General features: G+C 41.8%; 2 protein-coding genes across 8 annotated transcripts in view; one reads left to right on the plus strand and one right to left on the minus strand.

Moving 5' to 3' along the window:
• The window catches only part of TMEM116 (transmembrane protein 116), a 66463-nt gene extending 54038 nt beyond the window's left edge, over positions 1-12425 (plus strand). For all 4 annotated transcript variants that reach the window (XM_007490038.3, XM_056821732.1, XM_056821733.1 and 1 more), the window contains 3 exons: positions 8971-9115; positions 9979-10052; positions 11662-12425. In XM_007490038.3, the coding sequence (XP_007490100.1) occupies positions 8971-9115; positions 9979-10052; positions 11662-11868 (426 nt within the window). In that variant the 3' untranslated portion in view covers positions 11869-12425. The remainder of the gene's footprint in view (positions 1-8970; positions 9116-9978; positions 10053-11661) is intronic.
• LOC100029310 (disintegrin and metalloproteinase domain-containing protein 1a-like) lies at positions 8937-20173 on the minus strand. 4 transcript variants are annotated; one of them, XR_001629443.2, is made up of 2 exons: positions 19923-20173; positions 8937-9163 (listed from the first exon to the last, which is right to left on the minus strand). XR_001629443.2 is itself a non-coding variant. In XM_007490035.2 (2 exons), exon 2 carries the CDS (start codon positions 19221-19223, stop codon positions 17205-17207), a length of 2019 nt encoding a protein of 672 aa, XP_007490097.1. In that variant the 5' UTR covers positions 19224-19281; positions 19923-20154; the 3' UTR covers positions 17043-17204. The 4 variants fall into 4 exon arrangements, 2 of the variants coding, with proteins under 2 accessions (XP_007490097.1, XP_007490099.1); XR_001629444.2 differs by lacking the exon at positions 19923-20173 and adding an exon at positions 19106-19910; XM_007490035.2 differs by lacking the exon at positions 8937-9163 and adding an exon at positions 17043-19281 and having other exon boundaries at positions 19923-20154.
• Positions 20174-25858: the final 5685 nt, after the last annotated feature.

Here is a 25858-nt window from a genome sequence, read left to right on the forward strand (position 1 = left end):
TTATATTCTTTTTAAAATGGAATTTCTCTTTCTATATATTGATGCTGGACGTTGTTAGTAATATATAGAAATGCTGATGATTTATGTGGGCTTATTTTGTATCCTGCAACTTTGCTTACGTATCATTCCATCTAGTTTTTTAGTTGATTCTCTAGGACCCTCTAAGTATGCCATCATATCATCTGCAAAGACTAAGAGTTTCATTTCCTCATTGCCTACTTTATTCTCTTCAATTTCTTTTGCTTTTATTATTGTTAAAGCTATCATATCTAATAAAATATTTAAAAATAGTGATGATAATGGACATCCTTACTTCCTCCCTGATCTAACTGGGAAAACATAACTTATTCCCATTGCAGATGGTATTTACTAGTGGTTTTAGATAGATACTACTTGTCATTTTAAGAAATGATCTATTTATTCCTATGCTGGCTAGTATTTTTTTTTTCTTAAACCCCTTACTTTCCATCCTGTAATCAATACCTGTGTATTGGTTCCAAAGCAGAAGAGTGGTAAGGGCTAGGCAATGGGGGTTAAGTGACTTGCCCAAGGTCACACAGCTAGGAAGTGGCTGAGGTCAGATTTGAACCTAGGACCTCCCGTCTCTAGGCTTGGCTAGTATTTTTAATAGGAATGGGTGTTATAATTTGTTGAAGGCTTTTTCTGCATTTACTGAGATAATCATGTGATTTCTGTTAGTTTGGTTATTGACATGGTCAGTTATGCTGATAATTTTCCTAATGTTAAAACAGCTTTGCATTCCTGTATAAATGCTACCTTGTCATAGTGAATGATCCTTGTGATTCATTGCTGTTGTTTCTTTGCTAGTATTTTATTTAAGTTTTTTGTACTGATACTCATTAAGGAGATTAGTCTATAATTATCTTTCTCTGTTTTTGCTCTTCTTGTCTTTAGTATCAGCACCTATTTGTGTCATAAAAAGAATTTGGTAGGATTCCTTTGTCTATTTTTTCAAATAGTTTATATAATATTGGGATTGTATAGAGTGAAATTCTGAGGGGCTTATACCCCAAAAATCACTCTAATGAACAGACAGGAAACTTGATGCTGGCAGAGTTCACATGACTTTATTTAGAGACATGGGGGGCATAGAGTGAGGAACACTGTCTGGGCACAGATAGCATCCTCACTATGGTGGGGGGAGAGAGATGGGGAGAGAGAAAGACAGAGAGAGAGAGAGAGAGACAGAGAGACAGAGAGAGGCTCAACAGTCTGAGGTCTCAGAAACAGTGGGCTCAGATGCCTAGGTTTACTCAGATTTTATAGGGATTCAACTCAATGCTATCTACCCTCCTTCCTCTATCCTCCTTAATACTTCCCAATGCTTCTGAGTTTCATTTATTTATCTTCCAACATTTCCAAGAGTACAGGAATATTCTTTAGGTTTGCATTTTTCAGTTGAGTCAGGTTTTTAGGCCTATCCAAGGATTTATCATATTGTATCAATTCAGCCTGAAACACTCTTTGAAACATATCTTGGGTTATAGCATTGCAACATTTCTTGAGCTAGAGTAGTCAGGTTGAAACATCTCCCAGGCTATAGCATTGCAACATTTCTTGGGCTATTGAAACATTTATCAGGACATGTAGCCAAGATTATAATTTGTAAGTTTTGAGATTTCTCTCAAAGAAATTAGGACACCTTTAAACTTCTTTCTATGGGAATAGAAGAAAGTGGGAAGCAATCTCTTAGCCACATTTGAGAAGAATATCAAAAAATCTACACTAATATACACACATACATACATATATATATACATATATATATGTGCTTGGGGAGGGGGCTTCTTCTACTCTTCAAAAGGAGAGATTGATTACTAATATTAATCAAAGTATATTGGGGAATAATGCACAATTTCATCCCACACAGGATTAATTTTTATTTAAACATTTGATAGAATTCACTTGTGAATCCATCTGGCCCTAGGAATTTTTTCTTAGGAAGTTCATTGTTGGCTTGTTCAGCTTCTTTTTTCTGAGATGAGATTATTGAAGTGCTCTATTTCCTCTTTTGCTAATCTGGGAAATTTATTTTTTTGTAAATATTCTTCCATTTCACTTAAATTGTCAGATATATTGGCATTTTGGGCAAAATAGTTCTGAATGATTGCTTTAACTCTTCATTTTTGATACTGGTACTTTGATTCCCCCCCCCTTTGTTTAATCAAGTTAACCAATGATCCCCCATAAAACCAGCTCCTAGTCTTATTTATTAGTTCAATGATTCTCATACTTTCAGTTTTATTAATTTTCCTTTGATTTTTAGAATTTCTAATTTGGTCTTTATTGGAACTTTAAAATTTGTTCTTTTTTCCCCTAGTTTTTTAAGTTGTCCAATTCATTGCCCATCTACTTTTTCTCTATTTTATTGATGTAATCATTTAGGGATATAAATTTTCCCCTAAGCACTGCTTTGGCTGTATCCCATAAATTTTGATATGTTGTCTCCTCATTGTCATTAATGAAATAATTGATTGTGCTATAATTTGTTCTTTGACCCACTACTTTTATAGAATTAGATTATTTAGTTGTGGGGGTCTTTGACTGGGTGTGGTGGCATTCTTTGGCAGATGATGAATGGGAAGACAGCTGAAAGTTTCAACCTGTAGCACAGGCATCACAAGAAGCTGCTCTGCCTTTGTTCAGGCTTGGCTTTATTTTATACCCTCAGTGGTTACAAAGATACACACTTTGATTCCATGGATTCCAACAAAAAACACAAAGCCTATGGAGATAATGAACCAAACACTGCTGCTAAGTGTAGGGTCAAAGAGTAGAATCAACATGGCCCAGTTTTAGGTCAGAGAAGCTTGTTCTTGGCCTGTAAATGGGGGTGGGGAATTCTGAGCACAGATTTGCCAGAAGTTTTTATGCCTAGAAAGGAGGGTCCTATCTAAGTGGGTACATAAGAATCCTTAGGTTTAATTTTGTAAGTGGGATCTGTGATATGGAAATCACTTTAAAAGACTGATATATATTAATTTTAGGTCGCCAAGGAATTCAGCTATGTAATTCCTAAATGAAAACTCAAGTCAGCTGTTAACCTTTTTATGGTGTTTTAATTACAAACAGGAGGAAGAAAATTATTAGAGGGAGAGAGAGAGAGAGGAGAAAGGGAGAGAAGGAAATAGGGCTTAAATACCCCTTCTGCTTAGGCTGAGCCAAAGGCCCAAGGCCCTGGATAGCCAAGGCAAAGAAAAGAGATCAGTCCCTATCACTCACGTGACCAAAATGGAGAAAACAGTCTGTGGGTTCCTCCACTCCAAGCACCAGGCTCCAACCACCTCTCTCCCTCCTCACAGGAAGTCACGAGAACTCCTGAGCTCTCCTCTACCTCACTTCCTCTCTCTCACATGTCCAATGGTGGCTCTAGCTTGACCTAGGACTGCCCAGAGGTCTGTCCTTTTTGCACATGTCTATTGAAGGCTATATTCTCAAATAATTAAATCTTGAGTTTTGCTGCAGCCCTTTCTAATCTTGTTACCCTGAGTAGGGTGGAGATTGTAGTTTCCAAGACCTGATTCTGTTATTCCAAGTATCTCTATTGTTATTGATCAGGAAATAGCTAAATCCCATCTTCTAAAGAATGGTCTGAATAGGGTTGAGTAGTTTTGAAATTCACAGATCCCCTGGTATTTTTCTGGGGGAGGTGTTTCCAGCCTTCCTCCAGGCCACTTTGCAATCCCTGGTTTCCACACATGACCATGTCAAACAGCATGGGTTTGAAGGCTCCCGGCATTTAATTTCCAATTAATTTTTTATTTCTCTTTCCATGGACTCTTATTGATTGTAATTTTAACTGCATTATGATCTGAAATTGATGCATTTATTACTTCTGCTTTTCTGCATTAGGTTGTGGTTTTTATGCTCTAAAACATGGACAGTTTTTGTGTAGGTGCCATGTACTACTTAAAAGAAGATATTTCTTTCAATTACCCTTCAATTTTCTTTAGAGATCTAGTAAATCTAACTTTCCTAAAATTTCACTCACTTCCTTTACTTCTTTCTTGTTTATTTTTTGGTATGATTTATTTAGATCTAAGAGGGAAAAATTGAGGTCCCCACTAGTATAGTTTTACTGCTTCCTCTGATACTCATTTAATTTCTCCTTTAAAAATTTGGAGACTATACCATTTGGTGCATATGTGTTTAGTATTAATATTACTTCATTGTTTATAGTACCTTTTATCAAGATATAATTTCCTTCCTTATCTCTTTTAATTAGATTTATTTTTGCTTTAGTTTTATTTGAGGTCATGATTACTACTCACACTTTTTTTTTTTTTAACTTCGGCTAAAGCACAACAAATACTGTTACAGCCATTTACCTTTACTCTGTGTGTGTCTCCCTGCCTCAAATGTGTTTCTTGTAAGAAACATATCATAGGATTATGGTTTTTAATCCACTCTGCTATCGGCTTCCATTTTATGGGTGAGTTCATCCCATTCATATTCATAGTTATGATTACCAACTGTGTATTCCCCTCCATCTTTCCTCCCCCCCCTTTTGATCCTGCTCTTTCTCTCTCCTTTCACTTTGCCCTTCCTTATAAATGTTTTGCTTTTAATTATGACCCCTCACTAGCCTCTTCCTTCTATTAACCCCTACCTCTTTGTTTTATTCATCACCTACTTCTCTATTCAGCAAGATAATATTATATATACAAATGAGTTTGATTGGTTTGATTGTTATTCCCTCTCTGAGCCAATTCTTATAAGAGTAAGTTTTAAACTTTGAATGTTCCCATTGTCATTCTCCCCTCTACTGCAATATTTTTTGTGCTTCTTTAAATGAGATAATTTACCCCCATTCTATTTCTCCCTTCCTTTTTCTCTGAGTGAAATCCTCTTTTTCACCTTTTGACTTTTTTTTTTTGCATATCATGTCATCCTAATCAATTTACTTCCATATCCTCTGTTTATGTATACTTCTTCTAATGGCTCTAATATTGATAAAAAAAGTTAAGAGTTATAAATATCATCTTTCCACATAGGAATACAAATAGTTTGACCTTACTGAATCTCTTAATTTTTCTCTTTCATGTTTACCTTTTAATGCTTCTCTTGAGTCTTCTTTTTGAACATTGCATTTTCTCTTTAGGTCTGTTCTTTTCATCAGGGATGTTTGAAAATCTTCTATTTTATTAAATGACCATCTTCCCCCCCCCCAAAAAAAATTAGCTTTGATGGGTATATGAGTCTGGTTTTTAAACATAGTTTCTTTGCCTTCCAGAATACCATATTCCAAGCCTTTCAATCATTTAATGAAGAAGATGCTAAGTCCTGTGTAATCCTGATTGTAGTTCCATGATATTTTAATTGTTTCTTTCTGGCTGTTGGCAGTATTTTCTCCTTGACCCCAGAGTTTCTTTATTTAACTATAATATTCCTGGAAGTAGTCATTTGGGCATTTATTTCAGGAGATGACCAGCAGATTCTTTCCAGGTCTGTTTTAACCTTTTATTCAAGAATATCAGGGTAGTTTTCTTTGGAAATTTCTTATAATATGATATCTAGGGGTTTTATTTTCACAGCTTTCAGGTAGTCTAATAATTCTTTAAATGTCTTACCTGGATATATTTTCTAGATCAGTTGTTTTTTTTTTCAATGAGATATTTCATGTTTTCTTCCATTTATTCATTCTTTTGATTTGATTTCATTGTTTCTTGATTTTTAATGAAGTTGTTAGGTTCTGCTTACCCAATTCTAATTTTTAAGAAATGATTTTCTTCCATGAGCTTTTGAACCTCCTTTATAATTTGATGAATTCTACTTAAAAAAACCGAAAACTCTTCTTTATTGGATTTTTGTACTTATTTTCCCATTTGGCCAATTCTGCATTGCATTGCTTTCATTTCTCTTCCCTATTTTTCTTCTGCCTCTATTATTTGATTTTTGAAATCCATTTTGAGCTCTTCCAGAGCCTGAAAACAATTCCCATTTTTCTTTGAAGTTTTGTGTGTGACTGTTTTGATCTCATTGTCTCCTTTTGAGTCTAGGTTTATTCTTCTTTGTCTCCACAATAATTTTCTTTGGTTAGGTTTTTTTTAATGTTTTCTTAATTTTCCTAGCCCTTTTTTTCAACTTTTACTTCTGTCTTAATGGTGGGCTCTGTTCTCAGGGTAGAGGGGGTACTGTCTTAAATTTCAGTTTTTCCTTGCTGTTACCCTTAGCTCTACTTCTGGTTTTCTTTAAATTTCAGTTCTTCCAAGATGGCCTGTGGGCTGGAAACTCTGAAAACCACCTCCCACTGCTGATTCAGTATCCCCCAGGGTTTGATGTTGGCTTGCAGGATTCAGAGTACTGTGAGCTAACTTGTGTTGGTCTCAAGCCTGGGCAAGTGCTCTGGACCTCACTCTAGGCTAATCCTGGCTAGGCACACTGCTGACTATCTTGCACTGGGGTTTGGAACTTCAAGGCGTGGGATAGGTATTAAGGTCTCAAAGTTGCCTTCCCAGGTTCAAAACCTGGAGCAATAGGTGTGATGGTGGTGGTGGGAATTGCTGTTGCCTTATGGCAGTAGCCTTGCTAAGGACTGGGCTTCCCTCTTACCCCAGTGAACCAGACCCTTTCTGCCTACGTTTCAAATTGTTTTCTGCAGGAAAATAACTTCAATACATCCCCTTGCTGGTCCTGTCATTCCAGTATTCATTTTGAATGTTATTTTGAGGTTGGTTGGAGAGTATTTGCAGAGAGGTTTGAGCTTTCCATACCTCTACTCTGCTATCTTCCTTATTTCTTTTTTAATCTTCTTTGATGATTCATCATTCATATCATGATATCCCTAATTGTTGTATGCCCCACAGTTCTGTTCCTCTTTCCTTTTCTCTCTATGCTATCTCCCCTGGTGACTGCATTAGCTCCCCCAGTTTTAGTGATCATGTTTCTTCTCTAAATATAAGATTCTTAAATCTATTTATCACATTGTGATATCACTTACTGATATCACAAAATATAAAAAAATCATATTTTTCTGGAGCAACTAAGAGGCAAAGTGGATAGAGTGCTTTGCCTAGAGACTGGAAGACTCATCTTCCTGAATTCAATTCTGGATACTTTAGATACTTTCTGGCTGTATGACCCTGGGCAAATCACTTAAGCTGTTTGCCTCAGTTTCCTCATTTATAAAAGAGCTGAAGAAGGACACGACAACGTACTCCAGGATCTTTGCCAAGAAAATCCCAAATGGGGTCACGAAGAGTTAAACTTGACTGAAAATAACTGAACAATGAGTGTCTCTTCTGAGTTATAATCCCCTATCAGGAGCTATTGGACATCTTAAACTCAACATTTCCAAAACAGAGCTCATCATCTTTACTGTTATATTCTTCCTTCTTTCCAACTTAGCTATTTCTGTTGGGGACCCCATCATCCGTCCAATCACCTGAGTTTCAACCTGGGTGTTCTCTTTGACTCATTACTCTCTTTTATGCCCATATTCAATCTGTTGTGAAATGCTATCTTTTCTCTACAACATCTCTCTTCTATAATCCCTTTCCTCCTCTCACACAGCTACTACCCTACTTCAGTTTTTCTTAACTTTTCTCTTGGACTATTGCAATGGCTTTCTGGTTGTTCTTCCCACCACAAGTCTCTCCACTTCAGTTCATATTCTATTCAGTTGCTAAAGTCATCCTCTCAAAAGGCAGGTCTGATTAAGTCACTGCAAATATCCCCCTATTGCATCAATGATAATATATAACCTTCTGTCTAGCCTTTAAAGTCCTTTATAATCTGACCCCCAGTATTTTTCCAGCCTTCCTCCCCTTCCTGTCCAGAATTGGCCTCTTTCTGTTCCTTGCCTGTAACCTTCCATCTCTGACCTCCTATCTTTGCATTGGTCATCTTCCATACCTGGGATGCTCTCCCTCTTTCAATCTCTAGTTTCTTGGTCAGCTAGGTAGCACAATGAATAGAATTCCAAGTTGGGAGTTGGGAGGATGCAGGTGCCCTCAGATACTTCTTAGCTGTGTGACCCTGAGCAAGTCACTTGACTCCAAAGGCCTAGCCCTTGCTCTTCTGTCTTAGAGTTGTTATGAAGACAGAAGGTAAGAGTTTAAAAGAAAGAAAAAAATCTCCATTTTTCTTTAAGACTCAGTCCAAGCCCCCCTCCTAGATATAGTCTGTCTAGAACCTCCAAGTGGTTTGTGTTCTCCTGAAATTTATTATTGTTTAGTCACTTCTAACTCCTTGTTACTTCATTTGAAGTTTCCCTGGAAAATAAACTGGAGTAGTTGGCCATTTCTGTCTCCATCTCATTTTATAGACGAGGAAATGGTGGAAAAAAGGGTTCAGTGACTTGTCCAGCATCACATAGCTAGTATCTGGAACCAGATTTGAATTCATAAACATGAATCTTCCTAACTTCAGATCCAGCACTCTAGCCACGATACCACCTGACCTGATATTTATTTTTAATATATTCTGAATGTACTTTTTTCTTTTTAAATAAAATTTTATTTCATTTTCAACTTTACATTCTCATTCTCCTTTTTTCTTTTTTTAAAACCCTTTAAAAATAAAACTCTTATCTTCTGCCTTAGAATTGATGCTAAATATTGGTTCCAAGGCAGAAGAGTGGTAAGGGCTAGGCAGTGAGGTTTAAATGACTTGCCCAGGGTCACACAGTTAGGAAGTGTCTAAAGCCAGATTTGAACCCAGGACCTCCTGTCTCTAGACTTGACTCTCTATCCACTGAGACACCTAGTTATCTCCAATCAAAGTTTGTTTTTAGAGTGTTATTATATGACTTATTCTCTGGGTTCTGCTCACTTTACTCTGTATCTATTCATACAAATCTTTCTAGGTTTCTCTGAAACCATCTTCGTTATCATTTCTTACAACATAATAGTATTTCATTATATTCATACACCACGTTAACTCTCAGCTTTAAAAGGAAGGACCCTCCACACTGCTTCCATCCACCTTCCTCTTTATTTTCCTTTCCAGGCCTTACTCATCCGGGCCCAAATATTGTATAAGAGGTTTGTGAAATCCACTGGCTTCCTGGGGGATGCGCAATGGGCCATGATCCACATGGTGGAGCAGCGAGTGCGTTTCTACCCAGCTGCCTTTTTTTCCTGCTGGGGTCCAGGTGAGCAGTTCAGTCTTAGGGGAGTCCCAGGGAAAGAGGAGGTCCAGCCTGGGGAAAGGATTTGGAGAAACTAGTCGGTTAAAGGCTCTCTGCTTTGAAAACACATTCCCTGGTTTCTCACCCCATCAAATTTTCTTCTGCTTTCTTTTAAGAGAAGTTGATGCAATATGGTACAGCAGAAATATACTCGGACTGAAGTCTGAGCATTGGGGTTTGAATCCTAGCTCTGGGACTTTGGGGGCCTCGGTTTTGTTCCCTGTAATATAAGAGCCATGGACTCGTATGACTTCTAAGGGACCGTCCAGCTTTGGCTTGGCAAACTGAGATGGAGAGAACAGTATCAGCCTTCTGCCATTAATGCCAACCCTCCAGTTCAATCCACCAGAAAGTGGGGAGAGAAACAAGAGACCCACCAGGTTCTTTGTATCATCAAAAAATGCAATCCCTTGTCACATTTTTATGCTCTGGGGCACAAGGGGGGCCATGAAAGCTCACCCAAAATCTTAGAATATTTGAATTTATTATAAAGAGTCTAATATCTCCCTGAGCTAGATTCCCATCTCTATGGAGCCTCTGACAAAAGATGAGTCAGTCTTTGCTTGAAGCCTTCAAATGAGGAAGAGAGGAATCCACTTCATTCTGGGACTGCTCTTCCTCTTAAGCAGTTTTTCCTCCAGCATTAAGCCTGCATTTGCTGGGGGACGAGGTGGATTGTGGGGCCATTTTTCACTTCCACTTGGGGTTTGCAGTTGCTCTCTGGGGTCAAATAGAATGAAGCTAACTCTTTTCTAGACAATAATGGTCTTCGAATACTTGCAGACCCTGATTCTGGTTCCCTCTAAACCTACCCTCTGTATTCACAGCTGTCATCTTGGTGATCATCAAGCTGGCCAGGCCACAGAACACCCGCCTGCACATGGCGCTCTATGTTCTCCAGGTAACCCATTCTTGCCTCAGTCTTGCCTGGGACCTCGGCCCTCTGCTCTCCTACATCAGCTTCCCTCTGACCTCCTACACTTTCAGTTTGTGAAAATAAATGCTCCCTACTGGCTAAACATAAGCAGGATTGGCACTCTATGCCATCAGCTTCCCAATCCAATGAGAAAGCTGCCTTGCCAAAATGCCCAAATGCATTCTGGAGAGTTGGCTGCATTTTGTCATTGGCCAGGGTGCCTTGTACATAACACAGTATAGTAAAGAAAGGGCCAGGGAAGCTCAGAAACCTAGTGGATAGTGTCATACAATTGGGAGGTTCAGGGTTCAGATCTGACCTCACATACTTACTTGCTGGATTATGCTGGACAAGTCACTTAACCCTAATTGCCTAGCCTTGTGGCACCTTTCTCTCTCTCTCTCTCTCTCTCTCCTCTCTCTCTCTCTCTCTCCTCTCTCTCTCTCTCTCTCTCTCTCTCTCCTCTCTCTCTCTCTCTTTCCATCTCTCTTCTCTCTCTCTCCCCCCTCCTCTCTCTCCTCTCTCTCTCCATCTCTCTCTCTCTCTCCATCTCTCTCTCTCTCTCTCTCTCCTCCATCTCTCTCTCTCTCTCCATCTCTCTCTCTCTCTCTCTCTCTCTCTCTCCATCTCTCTCCTCTCCTCTCCTCTTCTCCCCCCCTCCCTCTCTCTCTCTCTCCATCTCTCTCTCTCTCTCTCTCTCCTCTCTCTCTCTCTCTCTCTTCTCTCCTCTCTCTCTCTCCTCTCTCTCTCTCTCTCTCTCTCTCTCTCTCTCCTCTCTCTCTCTCTCTCTCTCTCTCTCTCTCCTCTCTCTTTCTCTCTCTCTCTCAGAATCAATACTGTGCATTGTCCCAAGGCAGAAGAGTGGTAAGGGCTGGGCAATGGGGATAGGTCAGAGGCAGGCCACACAGCTGGCCCCTTCTGCTCTTATGTACAGCCTGGGAACTAAATGTGCTTGTGAGGATTCAGATTGGAACAGAAAGGACTAAGAAATCACCAACAACTTGACAAATCCCACTTAAGCCAAGTCTTTCAAACTTCTGAAGCCTGGGATGGGATGTGGCCACCAGAAGGTCCCTTGGCTCTCTGACTAGTGCCCTGGTAGCATTAAGTGTCAGCAGGCTGTGTCCACTGTGAGTTAGGACAGGGAAGCTGATGCACAGGCTTGGTGGAGTGAGCTTGAAATATAAAATCTGTAACAAGGGTAGGGCAGGCAGAGTTTGGTGTTGGGGTGCTGAAATTTAGAGGGCATCTGTAGCACCATTCGGAGCTGTGTTCTCTCTTCCTGGGAAGCTGTCTCCCCATCCCCTGCTCGCCTGACCCCTGCCTCCTAAGCAGCATAGAAATCTTGAGGTAACCCAGGACATTCTTTCTCCCCTTGCTGGCTCCTCTCTATATGAATTCCACTCTTACCTGGCCCCAGGAGTAAAAAAAAAACAAAAACATCAACTTTACTTATGATTCTAGGAAGTAGAATTATCCTTTGAAAAGGCAAAGACTGATGGGTGGCAGAGAATGGAATATTTGGTCCTCACTGAGCAAGGACTCCTTCTGGGAGACGGCAAATTGGCTCTCATTACCCTTCTGCTTCCTCTAGGCTCTCACGGCAGCATCCCAAGGTCTGCTCAACTGTGGCGTCTATGGCTGGACACAGCACAGACTGTACAGGTTCAGGAGGGAAGTCCAGAGGGATGCAGACACCCAGACGCCCTTGCTGCGCTCCCAGAAAAGGTTTTACACTGGCTGTCTAGCTTCCCCGGAATCTAGCCCTACTCCAGCAGATGCTGCCTCCACTGTCCTCTGAAACCCAAGAGGAAATGGGGCTACCGAGGCAGGGACACTCTGCAGGACTGTGCAAGGCAGCAGTGGGGAGGAGGACCCTGGGATGCTGCCACTTGGAGCTGCTTTGAACTCGTTATCCCCGTTTCTTCTCCCCCCTTTCTCTCCCCCTAGCCTTTCAGTCCTCAGAGGATTAGTAGGGGCTTGGGGTGGTTATCAGGTGCCTTGGGTAGAGTCTCTTCTTGAGGATGTTTCCGCACTCTTGTCACCATTCATTTTTAGTTGCAAAGGTTGATGAGCCCACCTCAACCTCCTGGGCTGGCTATTACCTCAGGGACACTTGGAATGACAGAACTCCCTTTTGGAAACAATAAAGCCCCAGGTGATTATTTATAAGTGGTGTTGTTAGACATGCATCTCTGCTCCTGGGATGTGGGAAAGAAGAACTATTCACCTCCTCCAACATCTTGTCTGAGATTGGCCATAACAAAGACCCGAGTTTCCTCGCCTTGGAGATGCTCAGGAGGGCATGAAAACAAAAAAAACCTGACTTTTCTGGAATTAAAGGGCCTTCAAATCCTCTTCTATTTTCTTATTCGCTCTATTCTGAGGCTTGACAAGCCCCTCAAAGTCACCATGTTGGAGGGATAGGAGATTTAAGGGAAATGAGGCTTGTGATAAGAAATTACCAGGAATTCTTTTTCTGACCCTTTGGTTTGAAGGGGACCAGTGGCGTCCCAGGATGATGCCTTAACTCAAGAGTGAATTGGATGGAAGGGAGGCAGAGTTGTGCAAAGTCCTCAGCCTCACTGTCCCTTCCAGAGTCATTGAAATTCAGTGTCAGGACAAAAGTTGGGATAACTGGTGATGTTCAGGGATGCAGTGGTGGCTTCCATGCCTGACCAGTCTTTAAGCATTCTACAGTGCCTGCTTCAGCCAGATGGAACTAATTGTTCTCCTCTGCCCACTCTATTGGGGGATGCCTGGGTTAGGCACCTCCACCCCCAACTCACCAACAGATTACTCTCCACCTAGTTTAACCTGTCTACCGAGACAGTTTACTGGAATGTGGCCGCTGCACATACTACAGTTTCTTGGAGCCACAGTTGAGAGTTGGGTGAGAGGTAGACACCTACAGTGGATGGACAGCTCTGAAAGGGCTCCAAATCCCTCACACCAGAGGGGCTAGACCTCCTTCGTCCTCCCCCATACACCTTAGTTCTTTTTTTTTTTTAACCCTTACCTTCCATCTTAGATCAATACTGTGTATTGGTTCCAAGGCAGAAGAGTAGTAAGGGCTAGGCAATGGGGGTTATCACACAGCTGGGAAGTGTCTGAGTCCAGATTTGAACCCAGGACCTCTCATCTCTGAGTCTGACTCTCAATCCACTGAGCCAACTAGCTGCCCCCCTTAGGGGTTCTAAAGTATCAGTCACTGACCCTCATTTCTGAGAAAGTTGGTTTCATACAATGTATATGTTATGATTGGAAGGAACCTTCTTATCCAAGTCCCTTATCTTATAGGTAAAGTCAATGAGGCCCAGAGAATGTAGTGCAAATAGTTGGGATTTGAACCTAGGTCTCTTGCCTGAAATGCTTCCTGTTTTCCATTGACCCTTAACATTGATATCTGGGGATCCTAGATTTAGAGTTGGAAAGGGTTTAAAAGTCAGCTAGTCCAGTGCCCTCATTTTACCCAAGACTGTATTTGGAGTCAGATGGCATGGGTTGAAATCCTGCCTCTCACCCTTACATCCTGTGTGATCTTGGGCAATTTATATAGTGCTTTACATAATTATCTCATTTGATCCTCACAACATCTCTGGAAAGTAAGTGCTACTATCACCCCTTTTATAGTTGAGGAAACTGAGGCAGACAGATTAAGTGACATGCCCAGGATCAAAGAACTAGTAAAGGTCTGAGGTAGGATTTGAATTCACTTCATTGTGCCACTTAACTGAGATACTTCACTTTTCAGGACCTCAATTCTTTAAATGTAAAACAAAAGGCTTGGCCTCTAAGAGTCTATGAGTCTTGAGTAGGGGTGGAGGTGGGCAAGAAAAAGTTAGGTTAGGTCCCTAACTGAGGGACCTAACTAGCTGAGCCTCATCAGGTTCTGGGATTGCCGAGTTCATCTTCTCTTGAGCTTCACAATGACTAGTTTGGTCACTCCAATTGCAGGGTCACTATGGCTCAAAAGGCAAACTGAGACTGAAGCAGGTCACACCATGACCCTGGAGTTAGAGGCAGAGCAAGCTGTGTGACTGGGATAGAATTCCATGGGAGCTCCTGGAGTTGTAGTCTAGTAGGCATCTGGGACCCCTTCTCCTGTCAGGGGAATTCATAAGGTTGAAGTCATCTATGCCAATGGGTTTTTGAGAGAAGACTAGGGAAATTCCACAGTGATTCTTCGAGTCCTGGGCAGTGTCCTCCATCCCCAAGTGCTGATGTCAGAAGGACTACCAGTTTAGAGATGGAAGGGGCTTCAGAGGTCATCTAATCCAACCCTCTCATTTAACAAAAGAAGTAACTCACCAAGACAGAGGTGAAGTGACTTCTCAGGAGATTCATTTGGAGCTGGAAAGGATCTTTGAGGACATCAAGTCCAACCTCATTTTACAGAGAAAGAAGCTGAGGATGAGGGAGGTTAAAGATGTGCCCAAGAAGTCCCAGGTCTTCTGTTGGCCCGACCTCTCTGTTTCCTGAATAGCTTTTGGGCCCTCCTGATTGTCCCCTGGCTCAGGAGACCTAATCTTAGGTAGTTATAGAATCAGGAAAAAGACTTCCCTTGAGACCTGGGCATCTACTTTTCCTATTCACAGCAAAACTTTAAGGATCTGTGATTGGTCGGTATGGGGGATGCCATCCATTAACACTTGTCCCTTCCTCTCTGTATGATGGATTTCATGAGCTGCTGAGGCTGAAAAATTCATCCCTTGGTGGTTAATCTTCTGATAGTGGTCATCTCCATGGATAGCCAGGCTGTCTGAGCAGTCATTAGTGAGGAGATGCACATACACACATGTAATATAAATATGTATACATAGTATATATATGTGTGTGTGTGTATTGTATATATGTATGTGTGTATATCTGTCTGTCCATCTGTCCATATAGGCATCCATCCATCCATCCATCCATCCATCCATCCATCCATCCATCTATCTATCTATCTATCTATCTATCTATCTATCTATCTATCTATCTATCTATCTATCTATCTATCTGTCTTTCTATCTCTTTCTTCCTCTCTACCTCTGTACGCATATACCCTACCTACCTACCTACCTACCTACCTACCTACCTACCTATGTATCTATATTTCATTCATCAATCAATCTGTCTGCCTGTCTGCCTGTCTGTCTGTCTATCTATCTATCTATCTATCTATCTATCTATCTATCTATCTATCTATCTATCTATCTATCTATCTATCCATCTGTCCGTCTATCTATCTATCTATCTATCTATCTATCTATCTATCTATCTATCTATCTATCTGTCTGTCTGTCTGTCTGTCTGTCTGTCTGTCTGTCTGTCTGTCTATCTATCCGTCCACCTGTCCGTCTGTCTATCTATCTAACTGTCTGTCTGTCTATCTATCTATCTATCTATCTATCTATCTATCTATCTATCTATCTGTCCGTCCATCCATCCATCTAGCCATCCATCCATCACATTCATCCATCACATTCATCCATCCAACCATCCATCTAGCCATCCATCCATCCCTCCATCTATCTATCTATCTATCTATCTATCTATCTATCTATCTATCTATCTATCTATCTGTCTGTCTGTCTGTCTGTCTGTCTGTCTGTCTGTCTATCTATCTATCCGTCCACCTGTCCGTCTGTCTATCTAGCTATCTATCTGTCTGTCTATCTATCTATCTATCTATCTATCTATCTATCTATCTATCTATCTATCTATCTATACCAGACACTGGGACTATTCCCAGCATCCTGCCAGGACCTGCCTAGACTCTCTGTATATCTGTATGTGTGTATATATGTGTGTGTGTGTGTGTAATACCAGAAAAAAATCTATCTAATCTCTCTACATCCATCCATCCATCCATCCATCCATCCATCCATCCATCCATCCATCCATCCATCCATCTGTCTGTCTATCTAGAGCAGACCTTGGGTCTGTTCCCAACATCCTGGCAAGATCTGCCTTTACTTGGGATTTGAGCTCTTGGACCCTGGCAGTAGGACATGAGATCACAGACCTAGCTCAGGAGTCCTTTTTTCTTTGAAACTGTTACCTTCTGCCTTAGAATAGATACTGAGTATTGCTTTCAAAGCAGAAGAGCGGGCAGAGCTACGCAGTTGGAATTAAGTGGTTTGTCTGGGTGGCACAGCTAGAAAATGTCTGAGGTCAGATTTGAATCTAGGACCTCCTGTCTCTAGACCTGCCTCCCTATTCACTGAGCCACCCAGCTGCCCCTGGGAGTTCGTAACCTTGTGTCCCAGACCTCTTTGGCAGCAGCCTGGGGAAGGCTTCGGACCATTTCTCAGAATCATGTTTTAAATGATTCAAGGGCATGTTTGATTTCAGTTCGAGGCTAGTGAAGACACTGACATCATCCCCCCCCCCCCCCCCATTAAAAGCCCTTCTTGCCCTGAAATATATCTGCAGACCCTGCTTTGAAGTGGGAAGGGACCTCAGAGACTATCTTGTTCAAACTCCTCACTTTACACATGAAGAAACTGGGGCGGGCCTTTGCACAGTAAGTGTCAGAGATGGGATTTGAGTCTTTGGGCTTCACATTCAGTGCCCTTTCTAGAGCTTAGCACATTCCTGGCACACAGAAGGTGCTTATTAAAGCACTTTTGCCTGATTCCACCAAAGAATTCTGTTCCTTCTCCTCAAATAGCTGAATAAATAATAATAAGAGCTAGCATTTATATAGTGCTTTAAGATTTGTGAAGCGCTTATACAAATATTATTTCATTTTATCCTCAAAACAACCCCATAAAGTAAGGGCCATTATTGGCTCCATTTTACAGATTAGGAAATTGAGGCAGGACTGGCTCAAGTCATAGCCATTGAGTATCTGAGGCTGGATTTGAACTCAGGTTTTCTTGACTCCAGGCCAGCCCTGTATCACATAGTTAAATGCTTGAATCGAATTGAAAACCCTCTGTCAGTTACCTCTATACCCGATGAGGTTTCAATAGGACTTTAGTGGAATCAATATTCATTCCTTTTTAATCAAAAAAGAAATTAGAAGCACTTCCATCTTCCTAGAAGAGCTTGGTCCCTTGTGGGGAGGCTGAGGGCTGATGACCTGGTCCTCTAATGGAATGTTACAACCATTTATAGAAAGGAAAGGGCCCTATGAGGCCAGGGGGCTCACACCTCTCCATCTTCTCTGGCCACTGAACTATCCTGATTGTCTTGCCCTCTGATCTGAGGTTTATCTGTCTTCCAGTAAGAGCAAACCCCCACAAAAACAATAGGCATAAGGAGCCAAGCAAAAACCATTATGAACCAGATCAGGGAAGCCAGTTTATGATGGACTATTTTGAACCTGGGGGAAGGACCGCTGTCCAGGCTGCCACCCTGACCATGGAATTGACATGTGGGTGGCTCATAGCCATAATTGCAGTGACAATTCTTGAGATTGTTGCAAATGCCCTTCCCGTGGCATTTGTCCAGGCTGCAGTTATCGCGGGAAACGACCTCAATATCCAGGCATGACTGGTTGATACAGATCTTCTTGTGGCCACAAGAGGTGCCCTCTTGTACCAACCCACCATTGGGCATGTCCAAGGCATTGTAGAGGTCAACTCCCCAGCACCATGTGTCTTCCATGAGTAACTGGAAGAAAGCATAGTGGTTCTTTATGTGGGGAAGTGTTTGAATATTCTCACAATACAGTTTTCCACACATGATATCCTGGGGTTGGCATTGACTGAAGACCTGGACTGGCCCATGCCACTTGATGCCACAATTCCCATACCGGTTCCCCTGGGTGTTCATGTGATAGCAGCGGTTTGAAGCAGGTCTAGAATCTTTCCCAAATAATTCAATGCACTGTTTCTCCAGACTTCCACACCGTCCTTGGTAGCAGTAACTTTGGTCCCGGCATGGGAAGCCATCTTGCTTGTAGGTATCAGGCTGGCACCACCTGGAGGTGCCATTACAGTATTCGGGGAGGTCACATTCATCCACTTTGGGACGACAGGGTGTGGTTGCTTCTGCAAATCTACAATTTTGGCAGCAGGGTCCAAATGCACATTCTGAGCCCTCCCTCAGCTGGCATGAGGGCAGGCAGCACTGGTCCTTTAGGCACTCTTGGGCACTGCCACAGTCACATTGCTCCCCATCCTCCACAATCTTGTTCCCACAATACTGCCTGCCAAAGGGACTCTTGGACTTGGGCTTGTTGTACAGACAAGTCCCTTGGCTACTGCCCAGCATCTTGTAAAAGTCTTTCAAGCTACAGTTGCTGAAGGTCCCCTTCAAAGTGATCAACTCATGCATGGAACAGAAGTGTGAATCAGGGCACGTGCAGTCTGGGTGATCATGTTTCATCCCCAAGTTGTGGCCTAGCTCATGGGCCAGGAGGGCTGCAAACCGAGGAATATCTTCTTGATGGAAGACCTCCACACCTGCCAGGTTCCTGGAGGCACAAACGGTCCCAACAAATGCATGGCCTTGGTGGCTGCCAACATCCTGCCCAGTGATCAGGTGAGCAACGCTGTATGTAGCCCTTTTGGGGAGTTCTGAAGCTTGCCATTGGTTGAAGTCATAGAGTGTTTCCTGAAGGTCCTGGGAGATATGGACTAGGTTCCTCTCAGACCAGATCTCCACTCCAGCCAGCACTACTTCAAGGTTGATCTGCTTCATGTGGTGATTGACCAGGGCAAGGACGTCTATGAGGGTCTGAGTAGTCGTGGTCACATTCTTGTCCCACATCTGGAACCGGATATTGTCCACCACTATAAAGATCTCCAGGTACTTGGGATATGACCAGGCATGGGTGAAGTGTGCTGAGGAGAATTCCATTAGGCTGAAGCTTTCTGGTTTTGCCCAGAACTTTTGGCTTTCCCTATTCTTGACACCACAGGTATCGCCCGATACCCTAGACAAGCGGTATAAAGCATGTTCAAATTTTCTGGAGGACTTGACTGGCAGGATACTAAAGGCATTCATCTCAATGATCAGGATTCCCTTGAGCCCTGAGCAGGTGCTGATAGATGCAAAGGACCCACGGTCACCTATGAAGTACCCATCATAATAGCAATTACCTTGGACAGAAGATATGTCTAGGCTTGGGATCCCATTGGAGTAGGTGTAGACAGGGAAATTCTGGACAAATAGCCCTTCTTTCTGCTTCAGGCTCATGACATGCCACCTCCCTTTCATAAAGAATGAGTATTGTATCTTCTCTGGATGGTTTTCTCTCTTCCAATTTGCCAGTCTCCTGGGGATGATGATTTCATAGACAGAGAAATACACTGATTTCTGAATGAATGAATACGTGCCTGGAAGAAAGACTTGCACCAACAACAAAAAGACCCCCAACTTGACACGGGAGTGACTGAGCCCAAACCTCAAGCTTACCATCTGGGGAGCCCTGAATAGAAACTCTTCTTCCTCTTCAACCATGGCTCCTTGACTCCCCAGGAGGGAGCATAACTGTAGACACAGCCACAGACATGACCAGAGAGAAGCAGTTGAAAATGGGCCTGTGCCCCTAATCTCTTGACTCAGCACCTGGGTGACATGGTCCTATCCCATCCTCAAATCTCTATAAGCTGCCTGCAGTGTAGTTGACCCCAGAGCACCCCCAGAATCTCAGGTGCCCTTCTAACCACTTTCCCTTCCTAGAACCCTCAGGCAGGGTCTGATTTTGTGTTATCCCTATGACAACAGCAGCCTCAGGGCTCCTTGTGTCTCTTTGTCCTTCTGAATGAGCTCTTTCTGTCCTTATAGTGGGTGTCCTACCACGGTACCCAAGCCTTAGATTAGACACAGTGTCAAGATAAAAATGCTTCTCCCTTCCTCCCTGAGAACCATGGAAACCCCCTCCCCCACCACCTGGCCATCCGTTGCTCTGCTTACTTTGAATCCAAGAGTTCCAGAGCTATGGTTCAGAGGTGAGTGGGGACCCAGGGCTTGGCTCTTTCCCATTCCAGGCTCTGTTCCATTGGGTATCTCTGGTACATAGCCTCCTCTCTGGGACCTTGATGGACTTATCATGTTGGATCCTGTATAAATCAGAGCAGCTTGGTCAAATGCCTGCTCGCAAGGGACCAAGTTCTGCCACCAAGATGGCGTCCAAAGCAAGGAACCAACTGCCTCTACCTCTTCCCCCCCCCCCCCCATCCAATGAATTTCTCCCACCATCTAAGTAATGGAACCTGCCCCCTAGGCCACAGTGGCCCCTTCACAGTTAAATAGATTGAGAGCTGGAAAGAACCTTGGAGACCATCCTGTCTAATCACCTCATTTTATAGATGGGGAAGCTAAGGGTCACATAGGTAGTAAGTACTGATGGGATCATAGCTCCTGAGCTGAAAGGGGCCTCACTCGGGGCCATCAACTCTAACCCCCTCATTTTGCAGAGAAGCAAACTGAGGACCCAGAAGGTTGGGAAGATTTGTCCAAATAGCAGCTAGCAGAATGGCCTTTCTTCTACCCCTTGGAGGTGAGGGGATGAAGTGAAACCACTTCAGACATTGCCTATCCTACCTGACAAAATGGCACCCATCATAAGGTTGATGCTCCAGGTAGCACTAGATAGATACACTAGGGTAGGAAGGAGTATAGGAAGTCCCTTCAGGGGGCCTCAGGTCGAAAGAACACAGGACAGGGTCAGGAAAGAGACCAGACAGAAATTTGTTATCATCACCATTAATGATCAAAGACATACCTACCAACACCTAGTACTTGGGAATCCTGCTGGATTTGGTTGTTGAATCCTATCTGACTCTATCACCCTACTTGGGGTTTTCTTGCCAAAGACCCTATAGTGTTTTGCCATTTTCTTTTCCATCTCATTTGACAGATGAGGAAACTGGAGTGACTCGCCTAGGGTCACCCATCTAGGAAGTATCTGAGGCTCTTTTTGAACCCAGGATGATGGGTTTCCCAACTCCAGGCTCAATGCTCACTTCGCTACTCTATGTATTCTGAGGAGAAACCCAAGCCTAGCAGTGAATTTACAATGAATCCTATAAGCAAGGGAGTGAACCCAAGCATCAGCCAGGCCACATTCCATTCTGCAATGATCCCTCCCAGGTAGTAGAGAGAGAAATGTGCTCCTGGTGTTGGAAGGGAAATAGCTGTTCCTTGCATTTCTGTCCTTGCTAAATCCCTTTGTAAAAGCAATGTTTATGTTACTTTTTTAAATTGATGGAGGGAGGTGCTAATTTCTGGATCAATCAATGTTATGAGAGTTACTAACTCTTAACTGTTGGTTGATGCTGGAGAGAACATTTCAGAATGGGGGTTTGACCCAATTATAATGGAAAATAATCCAATAATCCTAATAATGAAAAAATCTTACCCTGATTTTTTTTATTCAAAGAATAGCTATTTTAATAAAAAAAGTCATCTATTTAAGGATTAATAAAAGACATAAATTATCATTTGTATAGCTTAGAAGTTTTCATTTTCATTTCCCTGAAGGGGAGAAGTAGTCATTCCTCTGGGAGTGGATATTGGGTTAAGATTCTACCATGATCTCTTTATACTACACTTGTATCAAAGACAAACAGCTTTGTTTTTGTTACAAGATAAACAGTTAAACAAAATAAGTGACATACTCTATAATTCACCGCATCACCTCCATGCTCATCCATACATGCTTTTCAAGAGAGAAATGTATTTTATGATCTGTCCTCAAAAATCCAAAACTGGTCATTGTAATTAATTTAGTTCAGCTATCTCAGTAGTTTGTTTTTTTTTTTAATTTGCATTCTTGTCACCATTCTACACAATGTTCTTTTGTTTTCTGTCATTTGCATCAGTTCATACAGGCCTTCTTCTGCTTCTCTGAATTCTTCATAGTTGTCAACTCTGACAAAACAATAATCATAAGATCATAGATTTAGAACTAGGAGGGATCTTAGAGTTCAGCTAGTCCAGCCCCCTCATTTTAATTATTTTAATTATTTATTGATGAAGTAAACCCAGATTCTCTGACTTTAAATCCAGTGTTTTCCCCCTTTGTTCCTGATTTACATGATAATACATGTATTATCAGACAAAACATTTCCATATGATTCATTTTCCCAAGCGAGTGTATATGCCCATCAACTCTGTTCAGTCATTCCCTAGTTGATGGGCAGATACACTCACTTGGAAAAATGAGTCATATGGAAATGTTTGTCTGATAATACATGTATAACCCAGATAGAATTGCCTGCCAGCACCCAGAGTGGGAAGGAAATGGAAGGAGGGATATAAATACAATCATATAAACTAGGAAAACTTGTATGGAAATTTGTTATTACATGTAATTGGTAAAAAAAATTTTTTTAATTCATTTCTTAAAAATTTGAGTTCCAAATTCTTTCCCTCCATCTCTCCCCTCCGCCTTTCTTGAAAAGACAAGCAATTTAATATACATGTATTGCAATGTGAAACATTTCCATAGAAGCCATGTTGCAGAAAATAAAGACCCTCCCCCCCCCAAAACAAACCCAGGAAAAATAAAGTAAAAAAAAAAAGGATACTTTGATCTGCAATCAGACTTCATCAATAGTTTTTCTCTGGAGATAGATGGCATTTTTCATCAGAAGTCCTTCAGGATTGTTTTGGATCTTTGTATTGCTGAGAATAGCTGAGTCATTCACAGTTGATCATCCTACAATATTGCTGTTACTGTGCACAATGTTCTCCTGGTTCTGCTTGCTTCACTTTGCATCAATTCACATAAATCCAGGTTTTTCTGAACACCTCCTGCTCATCATTTCTTATAGCATTATACCTTCCATCTTGGAATCAATACCATGTATTGATTCTAAGACAGAAGTGTGGTAAGGGCTAGGGAGTGGGGTTAAGTGACTTGCCCAAGGTCACAAGCTGGGAAGTATCTGAGGCCAGATTTGAACCCAGGACCTCCTGTCTCTAGGTTTGGCTCTCAATGTACTGAGCTACCCAGCTGCCCCCTCACCTCTAACTTTTTGATGGGTACAGATATGCATTTCCCAGTTTGCTTCTGATAAGTATCCTTTATATTTTAGATATCAAATCATCCCCGGGAACGGGCAATCCACCTTCCTTTGCCTTCAAGGCAAAGCACATCCTCTCACCACCCCATTTGTGGTCAGGTAGTCCCTGTTGTCAAAAAGGTAAAAGAATGCTAAATCTCATCTCTTCTAGAAGGCAGATTTGCCTGTACCCACCTCCCAATCATTCAACTTGCATTTAACTTAATAAATTTCTCTGTTGTTTTTTTTTTAAACCCTTACCTTCTGTCTTAGAATCAATACTATGTTTTGGTTCCAAAGCAGAAGAGTGGTAGGGACTAGGCAATGGGGGTTAAGTGACTTGCCCAGGGTCCCACAGCCAGGACATGTCTGAGGCCAGATTTGAATCCAGGACCTCCCATCTCTGGCCCTGGCTCTCAATCCACTGAGCCACCCAGCAGCCCCCAAATTTCTCTGTTTTCAAAGATAATCATTGGAGCCTACCATTTTTAAAATTTAATTGATTTAGAATATTTTTCCATGATTCCATGATTCATATTCTTTCCTTCCCCTCCCCCTACCCTCTTCTCATAGCCACTGGGTTTTGCACGTGTTGTTGATCAAGACCCATTTCCATATTATTAATATTTGCACCAGGGTGATTATTTAGTCTACATCCCCAATCATATCCCCATTAACCCATGTGACCAGTCATATGATTTTCTTCTATGTTTACGCTCCCACAGTTTTTTTTCAGGATTTGGATAGCATCTTTCTCATAAGTCCCTCAGAATTGTCCTGGATCATTGCATTGCTGCTAGTAGAGAAGTCCGTTACATTAGATTGTGCCACAGTGTATCAGTCTCTGTGTACAATGTTCTCCTGGTTCTGCTTCTTTCACTCTGAAAATTCTGTAGCAATTCCCAGAGGTTGTTCCAGTTCACATGGAATCCCTCCAGTTCATTATTCCTTTTAGCACATCACCAACAGATACCACAATTTGTTCAGCCATTCCCCAACTTGAAAGACTGCGATTGGTTCCCATAAAGTGGGGGAGTGAAAGAAAGTGACATTGAGAAAACTGCTTTTAAAAGTCCAGCTCGAAGATTCAGTCATGCTCTCTGAATTGGTGAGCCGGACTGGAGAAGGAGACTCTTTCCCTGGATCCTGCATGGGGCTTGTGGTGGTGAGTGGAGTGATTCCTTCCTTGGTTCTTCTGCTCATTGGTGCTTCAGTGGGACACTCCCTTCAGCGTGATTCCTGGTGAGATTCTTGGCGGTCTTAATCTCATGTGCACTGAAGGTTCTCAGAAGATTCTTCAGCATCTCCTGGTCCTTCAGATTTTGACTTCCTAATTAGGACTTTGGATTCTGGTGAGATTTGCTTTCAGATTCACATTTGCACTCTGGAAACATTAGGATTAAATTTAGGGTATTTGTAGCTAGACAGTACTTTCTGTCTCTTTATCTACATTTTCCCACTTTCACTCTTTTCACCTCTTTGTAAATAAAGCTGCTAAAAGTCATTTTGACTTAAGCTGGAATATTTTTAAATCAGTGACCACAATATTACTTTAGAATTCTCATATTTAGCATAAAACCTAAATGTAAATTCTTACATTAACCAAATTGTTGCAAAGGCCTGACAATCTTACCTTTGCAACATCACTCAAATATGGTCCCTTCTCTCTTCTGTCATTGTGCCCTCATCATCTCATGCTCCAACTACAGTAAAAACAGCTGGTGGGGCTGCTTGACTCAATTCTCTCTCCCTTCCAGTCCCTCATTGATTCAGCCACTAAAGTGATTTTCCTAAAGTTCAAGTCCATTCCTCCCAACTCAAACTCAAGTGGTTCCTTAACTACTTTAGGGTCAGATATTAAATCCTTTGTTTGATATTCAGAGCCTTTCATGTCTCAGCCTTCTCTTACCTTTCTAGTCTTCTTAAACTTTACTTCCCAATAACTTATACTCTGGTCTAGTGATGCTGGCATTTTGGCTGTTCCATGAACAAGACACTCTATCTCTTATTTCATGGCATTTTTCTATCCTCATGCTTGGAATTCTCTCCTGTACTTTACCTATTACCCTTCCTAGCTTCCTTAAGTCTCAACTAAAATCCCTTCTTCTTCTTCTTCTTCTTTTTTGAAACTCTTAACTTCCATCTTAGAATCAGTTCTGGTTCCAAGGCTGAAGAGTGCTAAGGACTAGGCAATGGAGGTTAAGTGACTTGCCCAGGATCACATAGCTAGGAAGTATCTAAGACCAGATTTGACCTAGCTCTTAATCCATTGACTCACCTAGTTGCTCCCATTGTGGCTTTTAAAAATACTATTATGACTTAAAAATTTAAAATTTAACTTTAAAAATACAATTTGTAATGAATCCTTATCATGCCTTGCACCACACAAGCTCCCTTTGGGTTTGTTATGACAACTTTGTTTTGTGGAACCCCCAAATTTGCCTTCCTCCTTTGGGAACTTGCCTTTGGGGAACTCCCAGACTGACCTTTGTCTTGGGCTGATCAATAACCTTAAAGTACCCAATGATTTAATCCTAGATAGGATTAGTAGATATAATCAAATTGTAAGTATCCTCTGGTTTTAGAAGTTTTCCCCAGAAGTATCAGAGGCCTCTCCTAGGTAGTCTAACCCTTGGCTGGAATCATCTTTTCCCTGTGTCCATTGTCAAAAGACTATCAATTGAACTTTCCTATCCCTTATTCCCCATCAATGCATATAAGACCCCAAGTTATTGAGCTCATTGGAAAATTCCCTTAGGAGGTGTTTTTTTTGTTTTGTTTTGTTTTGTTTTTGTGCCAGAGACATTGTTCCCAAAGTCCCAGAGTTTTGTCTCTATGTGG

This window comes from Monodelphis domestica, chromosome 3 (assembly GCF_027887165.1).
Source record: "Monodelphis domestica isolate mMonDom1 chromosome 3, mMonDom1.pri, whole genome shotgun sequence".
Lineage (NCBI taxonomy): Eukaryota > Metazoa > Chordata > Mammalia > Didelphimorphia > Didelphidae > Monodelphis > Monodelphis domestica.

What these genes read in the sequence shown, in the direction of transcription:
- LOC100029310 (XM_007490035.2), bottom strand. Translation starts at nt 19,223, where the DNA reads ATGAAAGGGAGGTGGCATGTCATGAGCCTGAAGCAGAAAGAAGGGCTA.